The sequence below is a fragment of the Miscanthus floridulus genome, chromosome 2 (genome assembly GCF_019320115.1).
Source record: "Miscanthus floridulus cultivar M001 chromosome 2, ASM1932011v1, whole genome shotgun sequence".
Classification (NCBI taxonomy): domain Eukaryota; kingdom Viridiplantae; phylum Streptophyta; class Magnoliopsida; order Poales; family Poaceae; genus Miscanthus; species Miscanthus floridulus.
The window spans coordinates 52,547,941-52,567,041 of record NC_089581.1 but is presented as its reverse complement, the minus strand read 5'-3'; the positions used below and the strand labels follow the sequence as shown (position 1 = coordinate 52,567,041).

Here is a 19,101-nt window from a genome sequence, read left to right as displayed (position 1 = left end):
ACAGTTACAGAATGTTTTCTCTGGTATAAACTTAGTAATCAGGGGAGAAGTTCATAAATGCTACAACTATTTCCTTGTTGCTGAAGGAACTGAGTTTGAGCCCAGCGAAGCAGCTGGATATCGCCCATCACTTGCACTCCCTGATTAGTTACAAGACAAGATAATTTGTATATAAAAAAGAAATAGATGTAGCATTTACCCAACCATTCATCAAGACTTAATAAGTAAACAACAAAGAGACTCTTTATGTGTTTCTTTACCTCGTGCAAGGTATAGAAAAAATAAATTTAGCAGATGCGAAAGTAGTAGCAAGTAGCCAAGTACAGCTAAAACTACAAAGGGAATGCCCCTCACCTGTAAGAGAAGATCTTCTTTGTCCAGTGAAGACGAAGTTGTCGTTGCTGGCCTTCTTGACAAAAAGCGATTCAGTGACATCTCCGAGTCCAGGAGGTCCGTCAGGTAGTCCTTTTCTTTCCTACAAACACCATCACCAGAAAACAATCTCATGAGATTTATTATGTCAGTTCCAAATGCCTATTTTCAATGCACAAAGGTTTAGTCCAATGAAATTTATTATGTCAGTCAAACATATCATCTACCCTACCAATTCACCAACATTTTCTTTCCTAGAGCCACGCCAGAAAACGTAACAGGCTTTTAATACGGCCTCAAACAAATGAGAAAATTGAAAATACCGTAGTTGTCAAAAGTACGGGGGCTCCAAGGCCAGATTGAATAACCTATTAATATTTATGGATTTTTTTCTATCTCTTTCCAGTTGATGCTCGTATTTTTAAAAAGGTAAATGCTCGTATTACTAAGATGAAGATGAATAGTGATACTTAAACAAAACTAAATCGAGCATGCAAACTGGAAAACACAGTGTGGTCTGTGGCTTGTGAGCTCACCGGTGCAGCTAGGATGCAGTGATGCATCGACCCGCACAAAGAATTGACCAATCTGCATACCAGGATTATGGAAAGACATTCTGAATAGACTTCTGGGATGCATGTACATATCAAACGTTGAGACATGATAGCCCATGCTTGTGGCATGCATTATTCAATACTGACAGTTCGCACGCACGTCCAACCGAGAATCAGATCCACTGTGTCTTGCGGGAACACCTCCTTGCCAATTGAGTTATCTGAAGGACCAGGACACGGGCGTGCAGGGATACAGCGTAAGAACACGGGCATGCAGGGATATCAGACACTGAAATCACAGAAAGGCAACGCAAGCGGGCACCAGGCAAATCGAGAAACGAGCGCCTGACTTACCGACTTCCGATCAAGGTCCCCGGCCGCAGAGGCGTGCTCTCGATGGATCCAGGCTTCACGGGTACGACGCACTTGGGGTAGGTGTCGAGGGAGCCGGCAGCGGGCGGGACGACACGGCTGACGCGGAGGTCCAGGCCTACGATAAGTCGATAAGAAATAAAAAGAAAATATGTTTCTTAAAAACAAAGTAAACATAGATTAAGATTCATACCAAAAGGGATTCATGATGAGTTATCATATCGTTGAATCCATGGGAAATATACTTAAAGAAATTATCATATTATTGACGTCTGATTAAAAAATCATATAAAAAATAGAGGAATAACAATAATGATAAAATTTAACACGTCAATTCATATACGTTGTATAAAAAATATAACTATTCATTGTGATGATGTAGCACCCATAATTCTAATAAAATTCATATTTATTTTTCATGACTAAATATCTAGATATTATATAATACACAATATTAGAACAAACAAGAACCTACATGCTCTGCAAAAAAGGATTAGTCAACAAATGTTCAGTAATCATTTATTTGAACATCCCTATTTGCAGCATAGGCGGCTCACCTGGAATAATGTCTTGTCAAAATCAAGAATGCTGGACATGGAACGACCCTTGATCAGATGCCTGAAATTAAACAAGGAGATTATGTTTTAAACAAAGTATACATCTTGACAAGTACTTAGTACCGAAATTGCCATCCAACATATAGATAGAGTTATAAGGACATGCGATTACTTAACTAACCATGATTTGATGATCCCTCCTTCTGGTTATAAACGCAGAGGACATAAATCATATGAAAAGAAGAACCCATGGGAGGGATGAGAATAACCACAGGAAAATCCAACTGCAATTGCCAAGGACAGTAGTTCATAGTACAGTATCAGAAACAGCATGAATGCAGATAACTAAAGAAAAATAAAATAAAATCAGGCAACGTTGAAACAATCGAGTTATACCACGATGTCGAAAACTTAATATTAACCAGGCCAATGCTTCCTTCATCAGGTTTCAGATTTATTTTTTAATTCAAAACGCTATCGTTAACACGGGTGGCGGGTACCTTATGGCGGCTGCCATTGTAATTTGTAAATGGATTAACAAAAAAAAAATCCAGCCTGGCGATGCAGGGTGCTGCTGGCTGCCCTGCACCTATGACGGCAGCGAGGCCTTGGATAGGATGTACTACGGGCTACATCTATATCAAATTAGAAATAAGATGTATTTCTATATGCTCCTTAGATCAGAGAAATCCTGGCTCATTTCTACAGTTATATTACATACATGTGGCTACATCTACGGATCTACGAGCTATCAAATCAGATCAGAGAAAGTTAGGGTTAAAGAATTTGGGACCTTCCAATGAAGAAGAGAAGGGAGACGACGGCGCGGGGCCAGGGGGCTAGGGGTCGCGCACCGACGCCGCTGGCCGGGCTGGGCGCAGCACGTCGGCGTTGCTGGGGCCAACTCACGCGATTCCTCGAGCGCCGCCTATGGAGACCTCCGCGCGAGCGTGGACAGCATGGACCGAGGGAGTCCGGCGGCGGCCAGGCTGGGCTCGGGGAAGGAGAAGGAGGACGATGTTTTCTCGGAATCGAACGGGGTCGCGTTGGGTTCGAACGTGGCTGCGGGGTGCGGGCGTGAGGGCCTGGCCGCGGGAGGGCGATGGAGGGCAGACACACTAAACATGAGCCGTCGGATTTGGATGAGTAATGAGAGAGAATACCTAAGACATAATCTGGTGCATCCGTTTTGATGGTGTTATATTTTCTGGGTGCATTTATGGGTGTGGATGTAGCATAGGTCATGACTGTGGAGCAGACATTTATTGTATGACTGTAGATTTATTCTAACTGGTGTATTATAGGGTGGGGTAGATGTGTGTACTCACACCATGGTTTGTTTAACTTCCATACGATGGAGTCGTGCTAGGGCACATGATGCACCCTTGTATTTTCCCTAGAGCTTGGTGAATTGCCCATTGAGTGTTGTAACGAAGTGATACCAGCTATGTTTATATAAGCAACCCAAGCACTATTTGTCAAAGCTTCAGTTTCCGTTCTTTGCTTCCTTTTGCAGATCTTCTAAACGCTTGGTGCCCTCAAGCCAGGCCAATTCCCAAAATTTGTTTTTTTTCCAATCTCCCAAGTGATGGAGATTGCTGACGTGAAAAGTTTCTGGATTTTTTAGTTGCATGCAGGATCATCTGAAGATCTAGCCCTTGGCATTGGATAGCGCAATCCTGACACATCCAAAATTTTCCAAGATTATGATATATGTCTTGGCTGATAAGTCATGACTGAAAGTACTATTGGCTGATTTATTGTAGGAGAAAAATACTGTTCTTTGGCTGAAAAAGTACGGCTTATAAGCCAAGCGAACAGGACGATAGCTTTAACATCTCGTGTAGTTGGCATCTAGAAGATAACCGTGTTGTCCGCGTAGAGGGACAGGCACAACCGCGCCATTTTGTTCCGCTATATGGAACTTAAACAGAAAACATTAGTTTCCACCTGATACACTCTTAGGGCTGGAATATGGTAAAATTTTTCTGTTCCTATGTTTTTCTGTGAAATTGAACCGATTACTGTTAAATTCCTACATCATTCATGTGAAATTTCTGTGCTCCAAACAGGTCCTTAGAATAGAGGTACGTAGATATATATATATGTAGATTGAAGAAGTAATATAGCCCTTCCAGTTTTTTTTTTATGAATTATACAACGCGCACTCACTCATATGAACACGTGTAAGCATACCCTGCCTCTATGAGCACTTCCAAAAGACTGAGCCCACGGATCAACTTATTTATCAACTATCAAGGTGACCCTGGAGCTTAAAAGAAGGTGGCAGCCCACCTATGTGAATGCTGCACTGGAGTGAAATCTGGAAGCAGCTGGGTATGTTTAAAAGCATGTCAGCACAAAAAGGGACTCCTTAGGCATTGCTTCCCACGGTAGCAAAATGGAAGGGCAAACCAGACATCATCACCAACCATCAGTTCAGTTCATCACTGTCATTTGCTTCTTTGTCCTTAATCTGTGATGTTATGCTTTGCAGGTATATATAGATATAGAAAGCACCGGAGACGTGTCGGGGTGTCGCAGCAAAGCATGTCTGGTCATGGGTTCTTTCTCAAGAAAAGGTAAAGTAGTTGTTGTTCTGCAGAGAATAGGAAGGTTTAACAACATGTGGGCCGGGGTTTCATCTTCTCTAGATCGAGCGAAGGGCCATGTGGATGTGGCATGTCCACATTTTTTCTATCCGCAAAGAGGGAAACTGCTGAACTGTCGGTTGTTCATAGGGTCTGTCTGGTGCACCAGGGTTTTATTGGAAATGGTGTGATTATTTCTACAGGAATCTTCAGTCCTGACAGATTTCTATTTGCTTCGTACAGAACCTTAGCGCGTGTTTAGTTCGTGAATTTTGGAAATTTGGCTACTGCAGCACTTTTGTTTTTATTTGGCAATTAGTGTTCAATCATGGACTAATTAGGCTCAAAACGTTCGTCTCGCAATTTCCAACCAAACTGTGCAATTAGTTTTTTTCGTCTACATTTAATGTTCCACGCATAAGGGATGGCAACGGGGACCCGATACCCGATACCCGATACCCGACGGGTATTTGATCCATTAGGGAACGGGGATGGGATCATATCTTTACCCGCGGGTATCTAAATGGGCAAGAATCCATACCCGACGGGTATAGTGGGTACGGAAACGTTTCCTGTTTACCCGTCCCCGTTACCCGTTGGGGAATCCGACTATTTGAGCTGTCATGCGAGTATTAGGCCCAAAGAAGCTCAACATAGACATTTTGGTCCAAATCTGAACAGTCATATATATAATTTGTGTGTTCTAGGAACCCTCGTTCAATTTTTCCTCACCATCTCCGCCAGCAGCACAAGCATGCCTGTCTCACGAGCGCTCGTGCCCCTCGCTTCCTCAGTTCGGTCTCTCTGCCACATTTGCTCGTCCTCCTCGCAACCTCGCTCCTTCTCCTCGGCATCTCCGAGACTCCGACACTTATACCCGGGTGAAGAAGAAACGTCTCCGATTGCAAAGCTGCGACCCCAAGTGTCCTTGTTTATCGGGTATGCAGTACCCGTCGGGTATCTGTTACCCGACCGATACCCGACGGGTACGGGGATGGGCAAGAATCTATACCCGAGACAGTTAATGGGGATGGGGACGGGATGAATTCTCCGTAGCGGGGAAGAGAACGTTCCGGTGATACCCGACGGGTATATACCCGTTGCCATCCTTATCCACGCACGTATCGCAAGATTCGATGTAATGGCTACTGTAGCACTTTTTGAGAAACTTTTTGGGAACTAAACAAGCACTTATAATACACTGATCAGATGTTTTAAGAAATTTTTTTAGAACTAAACAAGCACTTATAATACACTGATCAGATCAGTAGTCGCTGAAGGCGACGTTGAAAAGAGAGGGCGGCCCAGTCCTGGATGCAAGAGTTGATGTGAAACGAGGTCCCAGAAAATCGAGTGCTGACTGCCAGGGCAGGGTTTCCGTCCGAAAAACACACTTGGACGAAATTTTCAAACTCCAACAACCAATGTGAACCTAGAGACAAATGACGGAGGAAATATATAATGTTGAAACTTGGAGGTAACAATTGACCTCGTGGTACCAGTAATTCAAGTACAGCTGGAAAGAAGTCAAAGATAGCAGAATTCTCACCAACAACCATTAAGCATTGGAGCAACCATACGTTGTAACCAGTAAGAGCATCTTCAATACTATCCTATTTTTTTCCTCCAAAAAGCATGTAGTTTTGCAACTCCTAAAAAGATATTGGGAGAAAAAAAAGAATGTCATCTCCAAGAGTTTCTAATAATCCACTCCTAAAATATAGAAGACAATTTTACATCAAGAATCCTATACTATTTCTAAATTATCGTAACCACTTTTATATATTCTCTCTCTTATACATTTGCATCATGAACTCTTTCGAACTCCTTATTCTTTCCCACACCCTTTCACATTAGATTGACCGACCGATATGCACGGGAAAGCAGAATCCGCGCGACCACAACTACGAGCAACGGAAGAGAATTTTCCAAGTGCGTAAATTTTATGAGCATGGATTAGGAGTTGTTGGAGAGATGTTTTTTCTGATCTTGCTAAAAACTAAGGATTGGGAAGCGAAATAGGGTACTCTTAGAGATGAGCATCTCCATGAGTTCCCTAAATATTTCTCCTAAAAAGTCTATATTTACCAACTCCTAAAAAGATTTTAGGAGAAAAAAAGAAGTTCATCTCCAATAGTTCCTAATATTTGACTTTAAAAAATGAAATATAGGTCCCATTTGACTTTTTTCTGTAGTCTTTTTTTTCCACGCAAACCTCTTCGTCGCCACGCGTATCCACGCCGCCGCCGCCTGCTGCTGCTCTTCTTCCCTTCGCTCCTACTCTTCCGCTGCGGCACGCCGCCGCCGCCGCCTCCCAGTCCCAGGTGTGCATTTTGATTTGATGGACTTGGATGAGGATTCTGGTTTCCAACAGTATGTTGCTGTGAAGCTTGATTGGCACGTTCTACTTGATCGATTTATGGCGTGGTGAACAAGTGTTACCACACGGCAACGGGCATGTATAGGCCCTGTATGTATGTGTTGGTACCGTCCGCAAAGGAGGCTGGCCGGCCGGCCACACTTTGTAGTATGTATGTATGTATTGTCGTATTTCATTCTGAGCTGCTAGGACTAGGAGCGGTAGCTAAGCCATGGCGCTCAACTACATGGGCGTCGCCGCCATCAACGTCGTGCCCGCGCTGCTGTCCATCCCCGTGATCGCCGCCGGCATCTGGCTGTCGACGCAGGCCGACAACGCCTGCGTCCAGATCCTCCAGTGGCCAGTGATTGCCCTCGGCGTGGCTGTCCTCGCGGTCGGCCTCGCGGGCTTCGTGGCCGCCTTCTGGCGCCTGCCGTGGCTCCTCCTCGCCGACCTCGTGGCCATGTTTGTCGTCGTCGTGGCGCTGGCCTGCCTCGCCGTCTTCATCTTCGCGGTGACCATGGGCTCGTCGGGCCACCGGGTGCCGAGCCGGGAGTTCCTCGAGTACGACCTAGACCGCGTAAAGTTACGCGGAAGGGAGAGGAATTTCTCAAGTCCTAAAAGATTAGGAGTAAATATTAGGAGTTGTTGGAGACGGTTTTTTCCCATCTTTCTAAAAAACAAGGATTAGGAGGATGTTTAGAAAACTCTCGGAGACATCAATAATAAGAGGGGAAACCCAAAAGGCAAACAATCAGAAAGAGATCAAACTGATGATGAAATCAAGTATCTGAATGTTTTATTTATGACTATCATGAGTGGATTCATGGCATCAGTTTGGTGATTCTTTTTCGTGAACACGTATTTCATTAAGAGGAAAACATTACACGGCACTAGGCCTACCTTTGGTGAGGTACCTTGAGTAGGCAGTTTGTTGATTCGCCAAACCAAAAAGGCTCCAATGTTCTTCGATGGTATGTCCGGTCCACAAGAAACAGAAATGCATATGTGCACACACATTCGTCTAGACTGCTTTGGAGCTGACCGACTCAACGGCTTAGTAAGAAATTATATTAAAAATATAAAGTTGTCTTAGGAAAGTTCACTTTGTAGCTAAAAAGTTGCATATTTCTAGTAGTGCTCTTAGGACAATATGGATGTTAAGCACTGACTCTGCACCAGTCAGTCACAGTGAAACATCAACAAACACAACTGTTCAACGAAGTCGCAAAAAGCATGAACAGTCGAATGGATGGAAGAGGTATACGGAACATCGAAAGCCGTCCGTGTTCCTGTGATAAGATTTGAAGGGCCCCTTCCAGAATATGGAAGGGAGAGAAATATGATGTTGCACCAATCTTATTGGAGTAGGTCAGATGTATGCATCAATTAGGTTATTTCATGTTTTTGTCTGTCACCAAATTGAACGTGGTGACAGATATTTTTTTAATGGCATTGCCGAATTTGATTTGCATGAAAGAAAATAATCACACATAAAGTATCTTGTGCCTATTTTCATTGTGCAGTTGAGTAGACCTGAAACCGTAATTTACTGGTCAAAACTAGAACTAAACACTAGCATTGCATTCCAATTAGTTTGTCTAAAATTTTACATGATTACTCCAGGGTTCGGAGTCCAGATAACACGAAAAACAAGAATATAGCGTTTTATGCCACTGCTATCCTCGGCCATATGAAGACCCCTTGGATGCCATTGGTCTCCTCTTCTGTTGACCCCTAAATGTAGATCCAGATCCAACAAATCTTCTGCCTGAGCTGTTTCTAGGGCGTTCTTCAAATGATTCTTCAGATTTTACAAACCGCCTAGCATTTCCTTCTTCAGGTCTTGAAAATCTCCTAGCATTTTCAGCAACTTGTTGCTTCTTTTTCATCTTGCTGGTGCTAGGCCTATACAGAATAACAGAGCGACCAATTTGGTCAACAGCAATGGATCCTGTTGACTCCTCAAGTTGAAGTATCACATCAGGTAGCTCCCCAGGGCAGTTCCCATGAATTTTTAGCTGTTATAGCGTAGGAATCTTGGTGAGAAAAACCTAACAGCTGTGAATGGAGTGCAGAAGGAAATGTAAACTAAAGCAATAAAGAGCCCAAGATACATTGAATCTTGCAGTCTTATTGTATTCTTGCACGTGAATTGGAACAGAGCAAATTTCAACTTATCATAAGTGTCAGACTGTCAGGCACCAATAAGCACAGAGTTACCCGATTCCAAAAATGTGTTTTCCACACTTGGGCAAGTCAGAATGCAGTATTTTTATTAGACTTGTATTATACCTATTTCATTTTCATGACAAACTAGATCGTTATGATTTGTCTATCTAACTACATATAAGTAACAGATCATATTTCTTCACGAGGACCCTGCTTCTTGAAAGGTGTTGATACAAAGATTGATAATTGGGTGGAATCTCCGTACACAAACACAAATTAGCCCATCACATTATCACAACAATCCATGGCCCACAATGTTCAATTTATTGCCCATTCTTACCAAGCAAAATAGAAGCCTCAACATTGGATAATTGGACTACCCTATTTAAGAAATTAGGGTCAGCAATACCAACTCCTTAATCTAATATTAATGAATAATAATCAGCGGAGTCCTTAGTGAATTATAGAATCTTCTAGCATCATACTCATGAGTGTACATTGGTCATGAGCGTCAACTCATATTATCAAGTTTAGTGGGACCTAATGATATGGTTAAGTTGTTTCTCATTCCAACTAAACCGAGAACTTAATGAAGCTATACAAAAGAGAAGGGCTACGGGATTTTGACAGGAACACATAAAGGAATAAGGACCGATGCTTACTGCAACAATCAGTCTCACAGTTTCATACACAAGAGTGACCTCCAAGCCAGCTTCTTGGTCAACTAAATTGCCGAGTTGGAAGAAAAGCGAGTGCCAGGAAAGAGAAGGAAAGTAAAATGGAAGGCGATTGGCAGTCCTCTTAGAATTGCAGGGTTAGAGTTCATACTTGTTGCAACTCATGTGGATAAAAGTTTTGCCATTTTTTTTATTTTTCGTTGGCAATTTAGCTTCTAAATTTGCGCCTTCTGCATTACATAATGACAAAGTGTATAAACAAAAACCCAACTAGTCACGCCTAAGTTTCATAGACCTTCCTTCTTCAACCAAACTCCCAGCCGACTTCAACTTGCCAGCTTAGCTGGATGCCTGGATCAGCAGCACAGTGGCGCCAGAACCCTCCATACGATACGACAGCCATGCTTGGAACTGGACTAAGTCCTTTGTCATGTGGCAACAATGAACTAAGAAGTCTTACATTGGTCTCACTTCCTTTTCTTTTCCCGGTGTATATTTCAGGATGTGGGAAAATGGGGGCATACCTTTAGGAGCTCGTTGGACTCGAGGTTGTCACTGAAGGCAGAGACAAGATTGGGTGTGACGCCGCTCTTGCCGACCTGCTGCGATTTGAGCTTCTTGCCGAGGCCGTGCGCGTACGAGGCCAGCTCCTTCCGCTCCTTCACGCTCAGCTTCGGCCGCGGCAGCCGCGGGAGCACGAACGACCTGGGCGCCTCCGCCTCAGCCTCAGCCTCGGCCGCAGATTCCTCCTCTACCGACTCCTCCTCCGCGTCCGGCGCGCCTACAACCTCGGCGACGGCCGCAGATGCGGAGGCAGAGGCGGAGCCGTGGTCCAGAGAGGAGAAAAGGCGATGGGAGGTGAATATACGGAGGCGAGGGGGCGGGAGACGAGAGGAAGGTACGGAGCGGAGGTGGTAGGAGATACGGGCGAGAGGAAGGCGGAGGAGGGTTACCGCCGCCGCCGCCATGGTTGCTCGACGGGATGCCGCGGAGGCGGGGGATAGCAAGCTGCAACTGCAAGTGCAACAAGACGCAGAAGGGGATAAGAAATTAAGGACTCGGCCCACCAGTCAGTGACAAATAGGGTCTAAACCGATTACAATTCAAAACACAGCTGCCTTTATATAATAAAAAAATGTATAAGTAAACAGAAATTCCGGTTCACACTGGAGTGAGCTTGCATTTGAACTGCTACCAAGAATTCGTAAAATTTGCTTTATAAAAGCAGGGTTTTCCTCCATAAAAAAACAATAATTCGTATAATTTTGCCTACGTTGTAGGCTTGTAGCGCATTGTCTTGACAAATATTAGCCATCTTAGGGCAACCAAGTGCTTGGCCAATTGAACATACTTCTGCTTATAGTGAACATACCTAAAGCATAAGGATGAAATGGCACTGGCATAAAGAATACGATTTCAATGTGAATGATAAATAATTGGTGCTTGACTTCTCGTTTTGTTGCATGCTTCAAATAAAAAAATTATATATATGTATATATTGACAGGATAACTGAAGAATGAATATAAGCATTAATGTTCAGTTCCTGCACATGAATTTGAACAGGCAGCTTTTCATCAAAATTACAGATCTTCTCTGAAGATAACAAGCATAATACACATTGTACATCCCCGGGGATATGTATGGCTCAGCGGAAGTCTTAGAAAACTTGGGCGACTTTACTTGCAAGCACACGCTCTCGCTTCTCAATGTAGTCGTAGGGGAACCAGCCAGCTTTCCCCCTGCATTCACCTTCGGCCCATCCATTGTTCGACACCTGATTAGGAAAGTTTTTTATGTAAATTCAGTAGTCAAGTTTGAGTACAACGTGATTGAGACACTCATCAAATGAGCAACCAATCTGTGTGAAGCTGGCTGCAGCAGGTATGTGACATGAGCAATTAGTAAGTTTCTAGATGGTCCGTCCACCTGGGCTAATCTAAGGAGTAAGGAGCAAGTTCTGTCGCGTATGAGAAAGCACTACCTTTCGGACCACTATGTAGTCACCAGCTGAAAGGTTGAGCTCAGTATCACTCTCTGCTCGATATGACTGGATTGCCTGCCAAAGAAAAATGACAATACATGTGTAGATTATTACAGGCAAAAATCAAGAGCTAGCACCTGGCAGCTACAAACTTGTGCAATGTGATGAAACAAATTACCTGAGCCAAGAAATACTCCACAGTCTCAACCAATTCTGCAACTGTATTCCTCATGAATATACCATTGACCTCTTCATATGCAGGCGGCGGAGGCATGGAACTCTCAATCACTGGAGGAGGTGCTCCTTCAATTCTTTGGCGCTCAGATACCATCTAGAAGAAAAATAAGAATGCTCAATCAGGATAAAGAACCAACTAGATTTTTCTTGAAGATGTAGAGTTTCTTTAGCACACGCATGGAAAGGATGCAATGCGAAAACATCAGTACCTCTCTCTCAAGTTGATCAAGAATTTGTAGGACCTTTTGGTGGTAGTTTCTCTCTGATTCAACCTTGAATTAAATCGAAAAGTGTCATGAAACACAATAGGCAATTTTCAAGACGAACAAAAAAATAGTCAAGTGGCCCAAATGACCCAACTAGACAAATATGTACCAATGCAATAAGACGCTGCAGTGTCAGTCTTTGCTGTTGGGCTTCAACGGCAGTCATTGCTGCAACAGCTTCTTTGCCCAAAACCCCCATATTTGATTTCAACTCCTGCAGCTTTGACTCAGCTGCTTCTAGCCTTGCAACCATATCACTATTTCCAGATGCTTCTCTTAGTTTCATTTGGCGTTTTGAAACCTCAATAGCCTGCAGGACTCAAAAACCAACTTTCCCAATTTATTACAGGAACAAAAGAAACGAACTATATAGTATGCCTAAGTGACTTCAAGTTATAGAGAAATAACTAAAAATCTTTGCAAACAAAATGGGAAACACAGGTGGCTGAGCAATAATTCTAGCACAAGTGCGCCAAAAAAGAAAAGAAAGTGTGATGACGATATGTCTGGATGGATAGAAATAGCTTCTATTAATGGCTTATGTGACATGACCTGAGTTTGAATTGCATAGGGTAGTGCCCAAAGTACCTCATAAAAAGCAATGACGCATTCATGCATCAGGGATGGTACTAGTCAAATCCTAAAATTATATGCTTTGATTCTAAATGGTTTATCAGTTACTATGAGAAATGTATGGTGTACTATTTTTTTTTAATTATGCCAAATTAGCAAGTATATTTGAGTCAGTAAGAGTCATGTAAAATACTGCTTGGTACCAGAAACATAAGATACAAAGACAAAAGGTAAAGGTAAACTTATTATGCAATAGTGTAATACATATTGAAATGACCTGCGCTTCAGCTTCTTGACGCATTCTGTCGTATCTTTGGGCGAGGTGGCGAGCATCCTCCAAAGGAGCTCCCATAACCATAGCCCTCAATGGCTCTGCAACCTGATGACAGTTTGCATTACTTATATCAAGTTTTGTCCTGGTTTGATTTTAAGAAAAATTGAACGAAGTATGAAAGGATATTATGGCACTCGTGGTAAAATCTTGAACATAAGAACAAGAAATTAAGAAAGGCTCCTCAAACTGTCACTTCCAATCCACTTCAGTATTTAACCGTTGTCTGGCAGTTTCAATCCAAGTATTTAACTGTTGCAAATTCTAGATACACTTACATATAACATGAGCAATTTGCAAGCTATTTAATTAGCACAAATCACCATAACATACATCACAAAGATATGAAAAAAAGAGATAAGCATTGCTATCCTATCAGTAGATGACGAAGATACAAAAAAGAGATGAGCCAACGGAAAATCTTGTGTCTTATTCTGTGTGAACTGATGATTAGTCCAACAAAAAACGCTATGCATCAAAGCCTTGTGCCATTTCCCAGGTCTACTCTGTAATACATTTATAATTATTTCCAAGCAAAACGCAGAAAACATATATGGCTCATATTCCATAATCCGGTGCATTCATTCATTATGGATATAAACGCAACAATGGGCAATACCTGTGTGCCAAGGGCTTTCAGCAGGTTACCCCTTTCCTTTTCCATCATGGACCGTGCCTTAGCAAAACTTAATGCCGCCTTCGACAGTGTGCTTCCACTGGTACAAGTGTTCTCAGTGCCATACTTCTTGCCGTCCTCACATAACTTGTTCCCTGTACAACACAAAGCACATTACATTAGCAATTCCAAAATTCAAATTTCATGTGTTCAATGAAAGAGACACAGGAGTTCCAAAATCTACCGTTTCAATAGAAATCACATTACATTAACAGTTCCGAAATTCAAATTCATGTGTTCAATGAAAGAGACACGGGAGTTCAGCTGTCTACCGATCTCGACTTGCTTCGACCCCGTGACGATGTAGCCCTCGACGCCCCGAACTATATCCCTTTGGAAGTGCTGGGAGGAACGACAAGGCGACACATTATGTAAGCAGATCCAGATCCTAGACAGAGTCAAGTACCAAGCAAGGACCGCGACGAGGGGGGTCGTCCGCCATTTACCTTGGCGGCGCGCGTGGAGATGTAGAGCTTCTCGAGCTTGGAGTGCTGTTGCGCCTCGGCCTCGTCCGCGAACACGCCGTCTGCGCCGTACCCACCCCCGAACTGCTTCATCACCGCCTGCGGAACAGGACACGGGCGGCCGCGAGTACGGAGGCGGCATCATCAGTGATCAATAACAACCTAGAGAACGACAACCGGATCTCGGAGGAGCCACGTCAAAGGGAGGGAGGTAGGGAGGGTGGGCAGTGCGAGCCCGCGGCCGGGTCGCGGAGGAACGGATGGCGTAGATCTTGAGAAAGGGGCGGCGTGGCTCGCTCACCTGCTGCTGCCGAGCGACCTGCTCCCGGAGCTTTGAGGCCTGCTTCCGGATGGCCTCCATTGGCCGGCGGCGATCGAGAAGGTCTGGTCGGTGGGAGACGGAGTTGGGGTGGGAATGGAGCGGGGGCCGATGAGAGATCTGAATCAGGGAGGAGGAGGAAGGAGAGATGGCGTCAGGGTGAGGCTCCCGCTCCGGCGTTCTTTCTCTTTGTCCTTTTTGTTTTTTTTTTCTTCCTTTTTGAAGCAAGACGGCTGAGCCCTTGTTTAGTTCCACCCAATATCTAAAAAGTGCTACAGTACCTGTTACATAGAATGTTTGCGGTCTGTGTATGGAGCATTAAATATAGACAGAAAAAAACTAATTGCACAATTTGGTGGAAAATTACGAGACGAACGTTTTGAGCCCAATTAATCCATATTTGAACATTATTTACCAAATAAAAACGAACATGCGTAGCCCCAAATTCCAAATTCCTGAACTAAACACGGGCTGAGATGGCCGCAAGTCTTTGGTGACGGAGGTGGGTACCGTGTCAGATGCTGCCCGAGTGTCCGTGTTTTACCTGTACTTCGCGTGAATGTGCAATGGTACTGCTGTTCACATCTTGCCCGTATGTTCATTCTCATTTGAACTCAAAGTTCCTAGAATCATAAAGAATTCAGCTCATTCTTGTGAGCTCCTACCAGAATTCTTTCCCACACAAGAAATATTACGAAAACTTGCTCGGCGGGCTGAACAGCAAACTAGCTACTACCCGATTTCTAGGGATGCATTCGATTCGATTTTTCTAAACGTCAACCGCTTCTACGGTCCATTTGGATCTGTCTATAGCTCACACGTTTTTTCCCTCCTCCATAATACTGTTCAAACCCCCCCCCCCCCCCCCCCGACGTCCGCCGTCGCACGACACCCACCACACGGCGGCGGTGGAGCTCCGGCGAGACCCTACCGTGCTCGCGACGACCTCTCTTCCCCTCCCCTCTCTCGCCGCCGCTTTCTTCTCTAACTCCGGTGAACGGCCACGACTCCCCTGCCCCGACCTGGCCCGGTCGCCTCCATCGCCACCAGGGCCCCGAACCGCCCACCTCCATCCCTACCGCCTGGCCGCCCTACCTTCCTCGGCCAGACTTGGAGAAGAAAGAGGGGGAGAGGCCGGATTTAGAGAAGAGAAAATTCGAGTGATGGATTCCTCCAAATCACACGAGCGAGGGATAGCGTTTACCTTCCATTTTGATTGTGCCTGAAAAATTTTATTGGTGTAGTGCAGTAGCAGAAGCCACATTTAGCCTTGAATGCATCGAGGCCTCAATTTCGGTTTCGCTAATTGAGGAACACAATAGGTGTGTTTTGCCAGGGGTAATCGCATTGATCTAGTCACACACAGACACACTCACACTATTGGCCACACAGTTATAATGGCCCTAGAATTCTGATTAAGTATGGTGTTAGAGGCACTTATAAGGATTCTATAGATCATAACTGCAAATTTGGTGTTGGAGGCGCTTATAAGTAAAGGATCGAGACTGGTAACTTGACCTAATTTTTAGCCAACAATATTTGGAGATGAACACAAGTGAAAACAACTATCACACAAGTGGCCCTGGAAGATAGAGAAATCATTCAGGATCTCAAATGAACCGGATTGGATGAGATCAAACTTCAACCGAATTAGGAATTCAAGTTTTTAAGTTCATTAGAGCATGATCAAGTCCACTGGATCATTTAATGATGTTGTACTCATGCTCAAGGTATGATCCGATGACGAAGATTACGTGCCAGCGAATGACTCAATGACACTATTGGAAATGGTCAAGTTACTCATGTTCACTATATAATCGAGTAATTCCTTATTGGCACATGATCGATCATCCGGTGACACCGTTGAAGACTCAAGTTGAAGTTAACGAAGCAATTGGTCGTCATCGTAGGATCTAGTGATGCATGTGTGGCGTACAACGGATCATCCGGTGACATTGTGCTAAGTTAAATGGGTAATGTTATTGATGTTCACCGTATAATCCGGTGACTACTTTGTGACCCACGGAGGATCATCTGGTGAGTGACCATACTGTAGCCATCGAAAAACTTTGAATTTTTGTTCAAAACCCTATTATTTGGTGCTCGGCCTGAGTGATCGGCAGATCATCTGGTGATCACTACAAATGCAAAGTTTTGGCCAAGGGTAGTTGCTCTCCATGGGGTATTTCGTTGATAATATGAACTCAGTGTATAATAAGGAAGATATAACCCATCATATAGAGATAGGACAAGACTCAACCTAGCTTGTTGTATACTACAAGGAAAGGCTCCAGTTAGATGTGTCTTTAGATATGGGTTATCTTATTGTAATAGGACTAGCAAATAAATTCTAATTGGAAAGGAAACCGACACATAATACTCTCTCCCAGACTATATAAGGAGGGTGGAGTTCCCTAGAGGTAGGAATTAAAATGAATAGGATTGGTCGGGATAAGCCCTCTCATGTTTTCACATTTACATTTTATTACATAATTAAATGATAATAAATGAGAAGATCGAAAACGAGGAACCACGATGGGATTCACGGATATCAAATTAAAAAACGAACTAATTCAAACGGAAACATGTCGATAAAATGGTTGGGATTCAAAAATACAAAACAAGAACGATAACACATAAAACCAAGAAACATGACTCCACATGCTGACCTAACTAACTCGATATGGCGACAGATACGCGATTCTGATTCATACCATAGTTTCTATAAGATGACAACAGTACACGATTGTAAGACCATAAGTCTACAATATAGCAAGACAACAACTTGTCCACTGTGGACCAAATTACTGCGGTATCGTGTGAGTGACTGTTGCACTATTGGACTTTCTAAAATAGACTATTTTGTGTGGGTAAAAACTGGATGTCCCAGTTAAAAATGGGGACAGCGAAAATGGTCAGAAAAATAACCATACCATTTTCATCATGTTTTCAAATTTGCCAAAGATGAGAAAAGTGAAAATGGTCGTGATGACTGTAAATAAGAATTTGAGCGGGTTGAATGTAGAAATTCGGGAGGGACGAAATGAGATTTACCTCAACCATTTTCACCCCTACCAAGAGTGGGACATCTTACCAAGCCTTGTCAGGCAACATTCCAGGGACACTTTGGGGACCCGTCCAGGTTAACAAACCTAAACCAAGTGTTATCCACTTAACCAACTTTGCTTCAGGTAATCAATCACAGGAATCCCTAGAAATGCACCACCTGCACTCCACTAGCACAAATATAGGATCATAGTTTTGAATAATACACAAATGAACATAAGAACTCAAAGTTAACTCAAAACACAAGAAGCACATATTTGTCAAAATAACTCAAGTATATCGAGCTTATATAACTCATGTGCTCCTTCACCACAGCAAGTTAACCGCAAAACTATTATTTAAGAACAAGAAGTAGCCCCAAGAACACACTCCTCAAATTCTCCATTAAAATTCTGCTCTCCTATCTCTTATTTACAAAGCAAGATAGGCATGTCCAACCTATATCCTCTTATGCCACCATGCGTACCTATGTTTGCTTGGGTAACCATCATGGACTCTGATAACTTACAAACAACTTATCGACAACATCGTGAGTACAGGGTGTACTCGTAGAACTTATCCATATTTATTATATAATATGGTCGATGCAAGGTAATAGGTAAATAGGTTTGCTGAAAGCGAGTATAGCAATTTCCATGTACACTAATAAATGCAAAGAGAATATAATGGTATGAAAAGGTTGACACATCATGAGTTAAGCAACATGAGTTCATTTTCGATGTCCTGCATGCTCTTGTTGTATAACTTTGTACTCACGTATAATGTAATGCATTTATCTTTAAGTGTTGTATAGCATTGCATGACGTTACGTCACAAAGGAGACTGTCACAAATATGAGAAAGTTGATCACGGTCAAGTGTTATTGAAACAACTCATATGGTGATCAAAAGGAATTCAAAGTGTGCTTCATGTCTAGTTAGCTATCTTCTAGTGAACTTAAAGTTTCAATCTCTAAGTTCATGAGAGAATTAGCTCATACATTTCATTTCTTTACTAGTAATCTATGTGTGTGCTGTGCACTGATAAGGGGAATTTCACAAACTCGGTCACGTTACTTTGCCCCTATATTGTATTGCCTTCTTTGGAAAGCTCAAATTTTGCTTCTTCCTTTTTGAGCCAAAGGATTGTGCATTTGTGCACAAGTTGGAGGAGCATGTCGACCACATGGGTCTTGGCCTCTTGGGTATCCTCATCAAGGCCAAAGCCTACACCCCAACAGAGGGTGGACTGGGCCAACTGGTCTTAGGAGACGGTCTAGGGGTGCCTCACCTCACTTCTGCTTTTCTTCTTCCTCTTTTTGTTCTCCCTCTCCTTTTTCTTTTTCTTCTACTTCACCTTTGTTCAAAACTTGTAGAGTGGGCTGGGGGCCTGCTAAATCCGTCCTTACCCCATAAGATGTTCTATTGTGGATTTTAGGTTGTTCATATAGTATCTATGAAATATTCGACAATATATATCATTTGTTGCCATGGTATCATGTGATGATCTTTTTAATTTTCTACTACAGAATACTTGACATGTTCTTTTTAAATT

The 19,101-nt window shown here is 43.1% G+C and overlaps 3 protein-coding genes across 3 annotated transcripts; 1 reads left to right on the top strand and 2 right to left on the bottom strand.

Moving 5' to 3' along the window:
- The first annotated feature begins 7,037 nt into the window (after window positions 1-7,037).
- Window positions 7,038-7,662, top strand: LOC136536547 (protein TORNADO 2-like). Its single transcript, XM_066528802.1, has 2 exons — window positions 7,038-7,385; window positions 7,642-7,662. The coding sequence occupies exons 1-2, from the start codon at window positions 7,038-7,040 to the stop codon at window positions 7,660-7,662; spliced, it is 369 nt and encodes a 122-aa protein (XP_066384899.1).
- A 630-nt stretch (window positions 7,663-8,292) lies between these two features.
- Window positions 8,293-10,679, bottom strand: LOC136538793 (uncharacterized). Its single transcript, XM_066530749.1, has 2 exons — window positions 10,179-10,679; window positions 8,293-8,826 (listed from the first exon to the last, which is right to left on the bottom strand). The coding sequence occupies exons 1-2, from the start codon at window positions 10,620-10,622 to the stop codon at window positions 8,485-8,487; spliced, it is 786 nt and encodes a 261-aa protein (XP_066386846.1). The 5' UTR covers window positions 10,623-10,679; the 3' UTR covers window positions 8,293-8,484.
- A 497-nt stretch (window positions 10,680-11,176) lies between these two features.
- Window positions 11,177-14,707, bottom strand: LOC136538792 (SH3 domain-containing protein 2-like). Its single transcript, XM_066530748.1, has 10 exons — window positions 14,485-14,707; window positions 14,166-14,282; window positions 13,992-14,061; window positions 13,663-13,814; window positions 12,990-13,091; window positions 12,249-12,449; window positions 12,083-12,145; window positions 11,815-11,967; window positions 11,637-11,711; window positions 11,177-11,429 (listed from the first exon to the last, which is right to left on the bottom strand). Exons 1-10 carry the CDS (start codon window positions 14,542-14,544, stop codon window positions 11,313-11,315), a joined length of 1,110 nt encoding a protein of 369 aa, XP_066386845.1. The 5' UTR covers window positions 14,545-14,707; the 3' UTR covers window positions 11,177-11,312.
- Between the last annotated feature and the right edge of the window lie 4,394 nt (window positions 14,708-19,101).

Excerpts from the sequence above, each read along its gene's own strand:
- LOC136536547 (XM_066528802.1), top strand. The coding sequence starts at position 7,038 with ATGGCGCTCAACTACATGGGCGTCGCCGCCATCAACGTCGTGCCCGCG. Across the intron at positions 7,386-7,641 it reads TCGAGTACGACCTAGACCGC|TTTGGTGATTCTTTTTCGTG; the intron begins GTAAAGTTACGC and ends TCATGGCATCAG.
- LOC136538793 (XM_066530749.1), bottom strand. The coding sequence starts at position 10,622 with ATGGCGGCGGCGGCGGTAACCCTCCTCCGCCTTCCTCTCGCCCGTATC. Across the intron at positions 8,827-10,178 it reads AGTCCAACGAGCTCCTAAAG|CTAAAAATTCATGGGAACTG; the intron begins GTATGCCCCCAT and ends ACGCTATAACAG.
- LOC136538792 (XM_066530748.1), bottom strand. The coding sequence starts at position 14,544 with ATGGAGGCCATCCGGAAGCAGGCCTCAAAGCTCCGGGAGCAGGTCGCT. Across the intron at positions 13,815-13,991 it reads GTCGAAGCAAGTCGAGATCG|GGAACAAGTTATGTGAGGAC; the intron begins GTAGACAGCTGA and ends TGTGTTGTACAG. Across the intron at positions 12,146-12,248 it reads TGCAGCGTCTTATTGCATTG|GTTGAATCAGAGAGAAACTA; the intron begins GTACATATTTGT and ends ATTTAATTCAAG.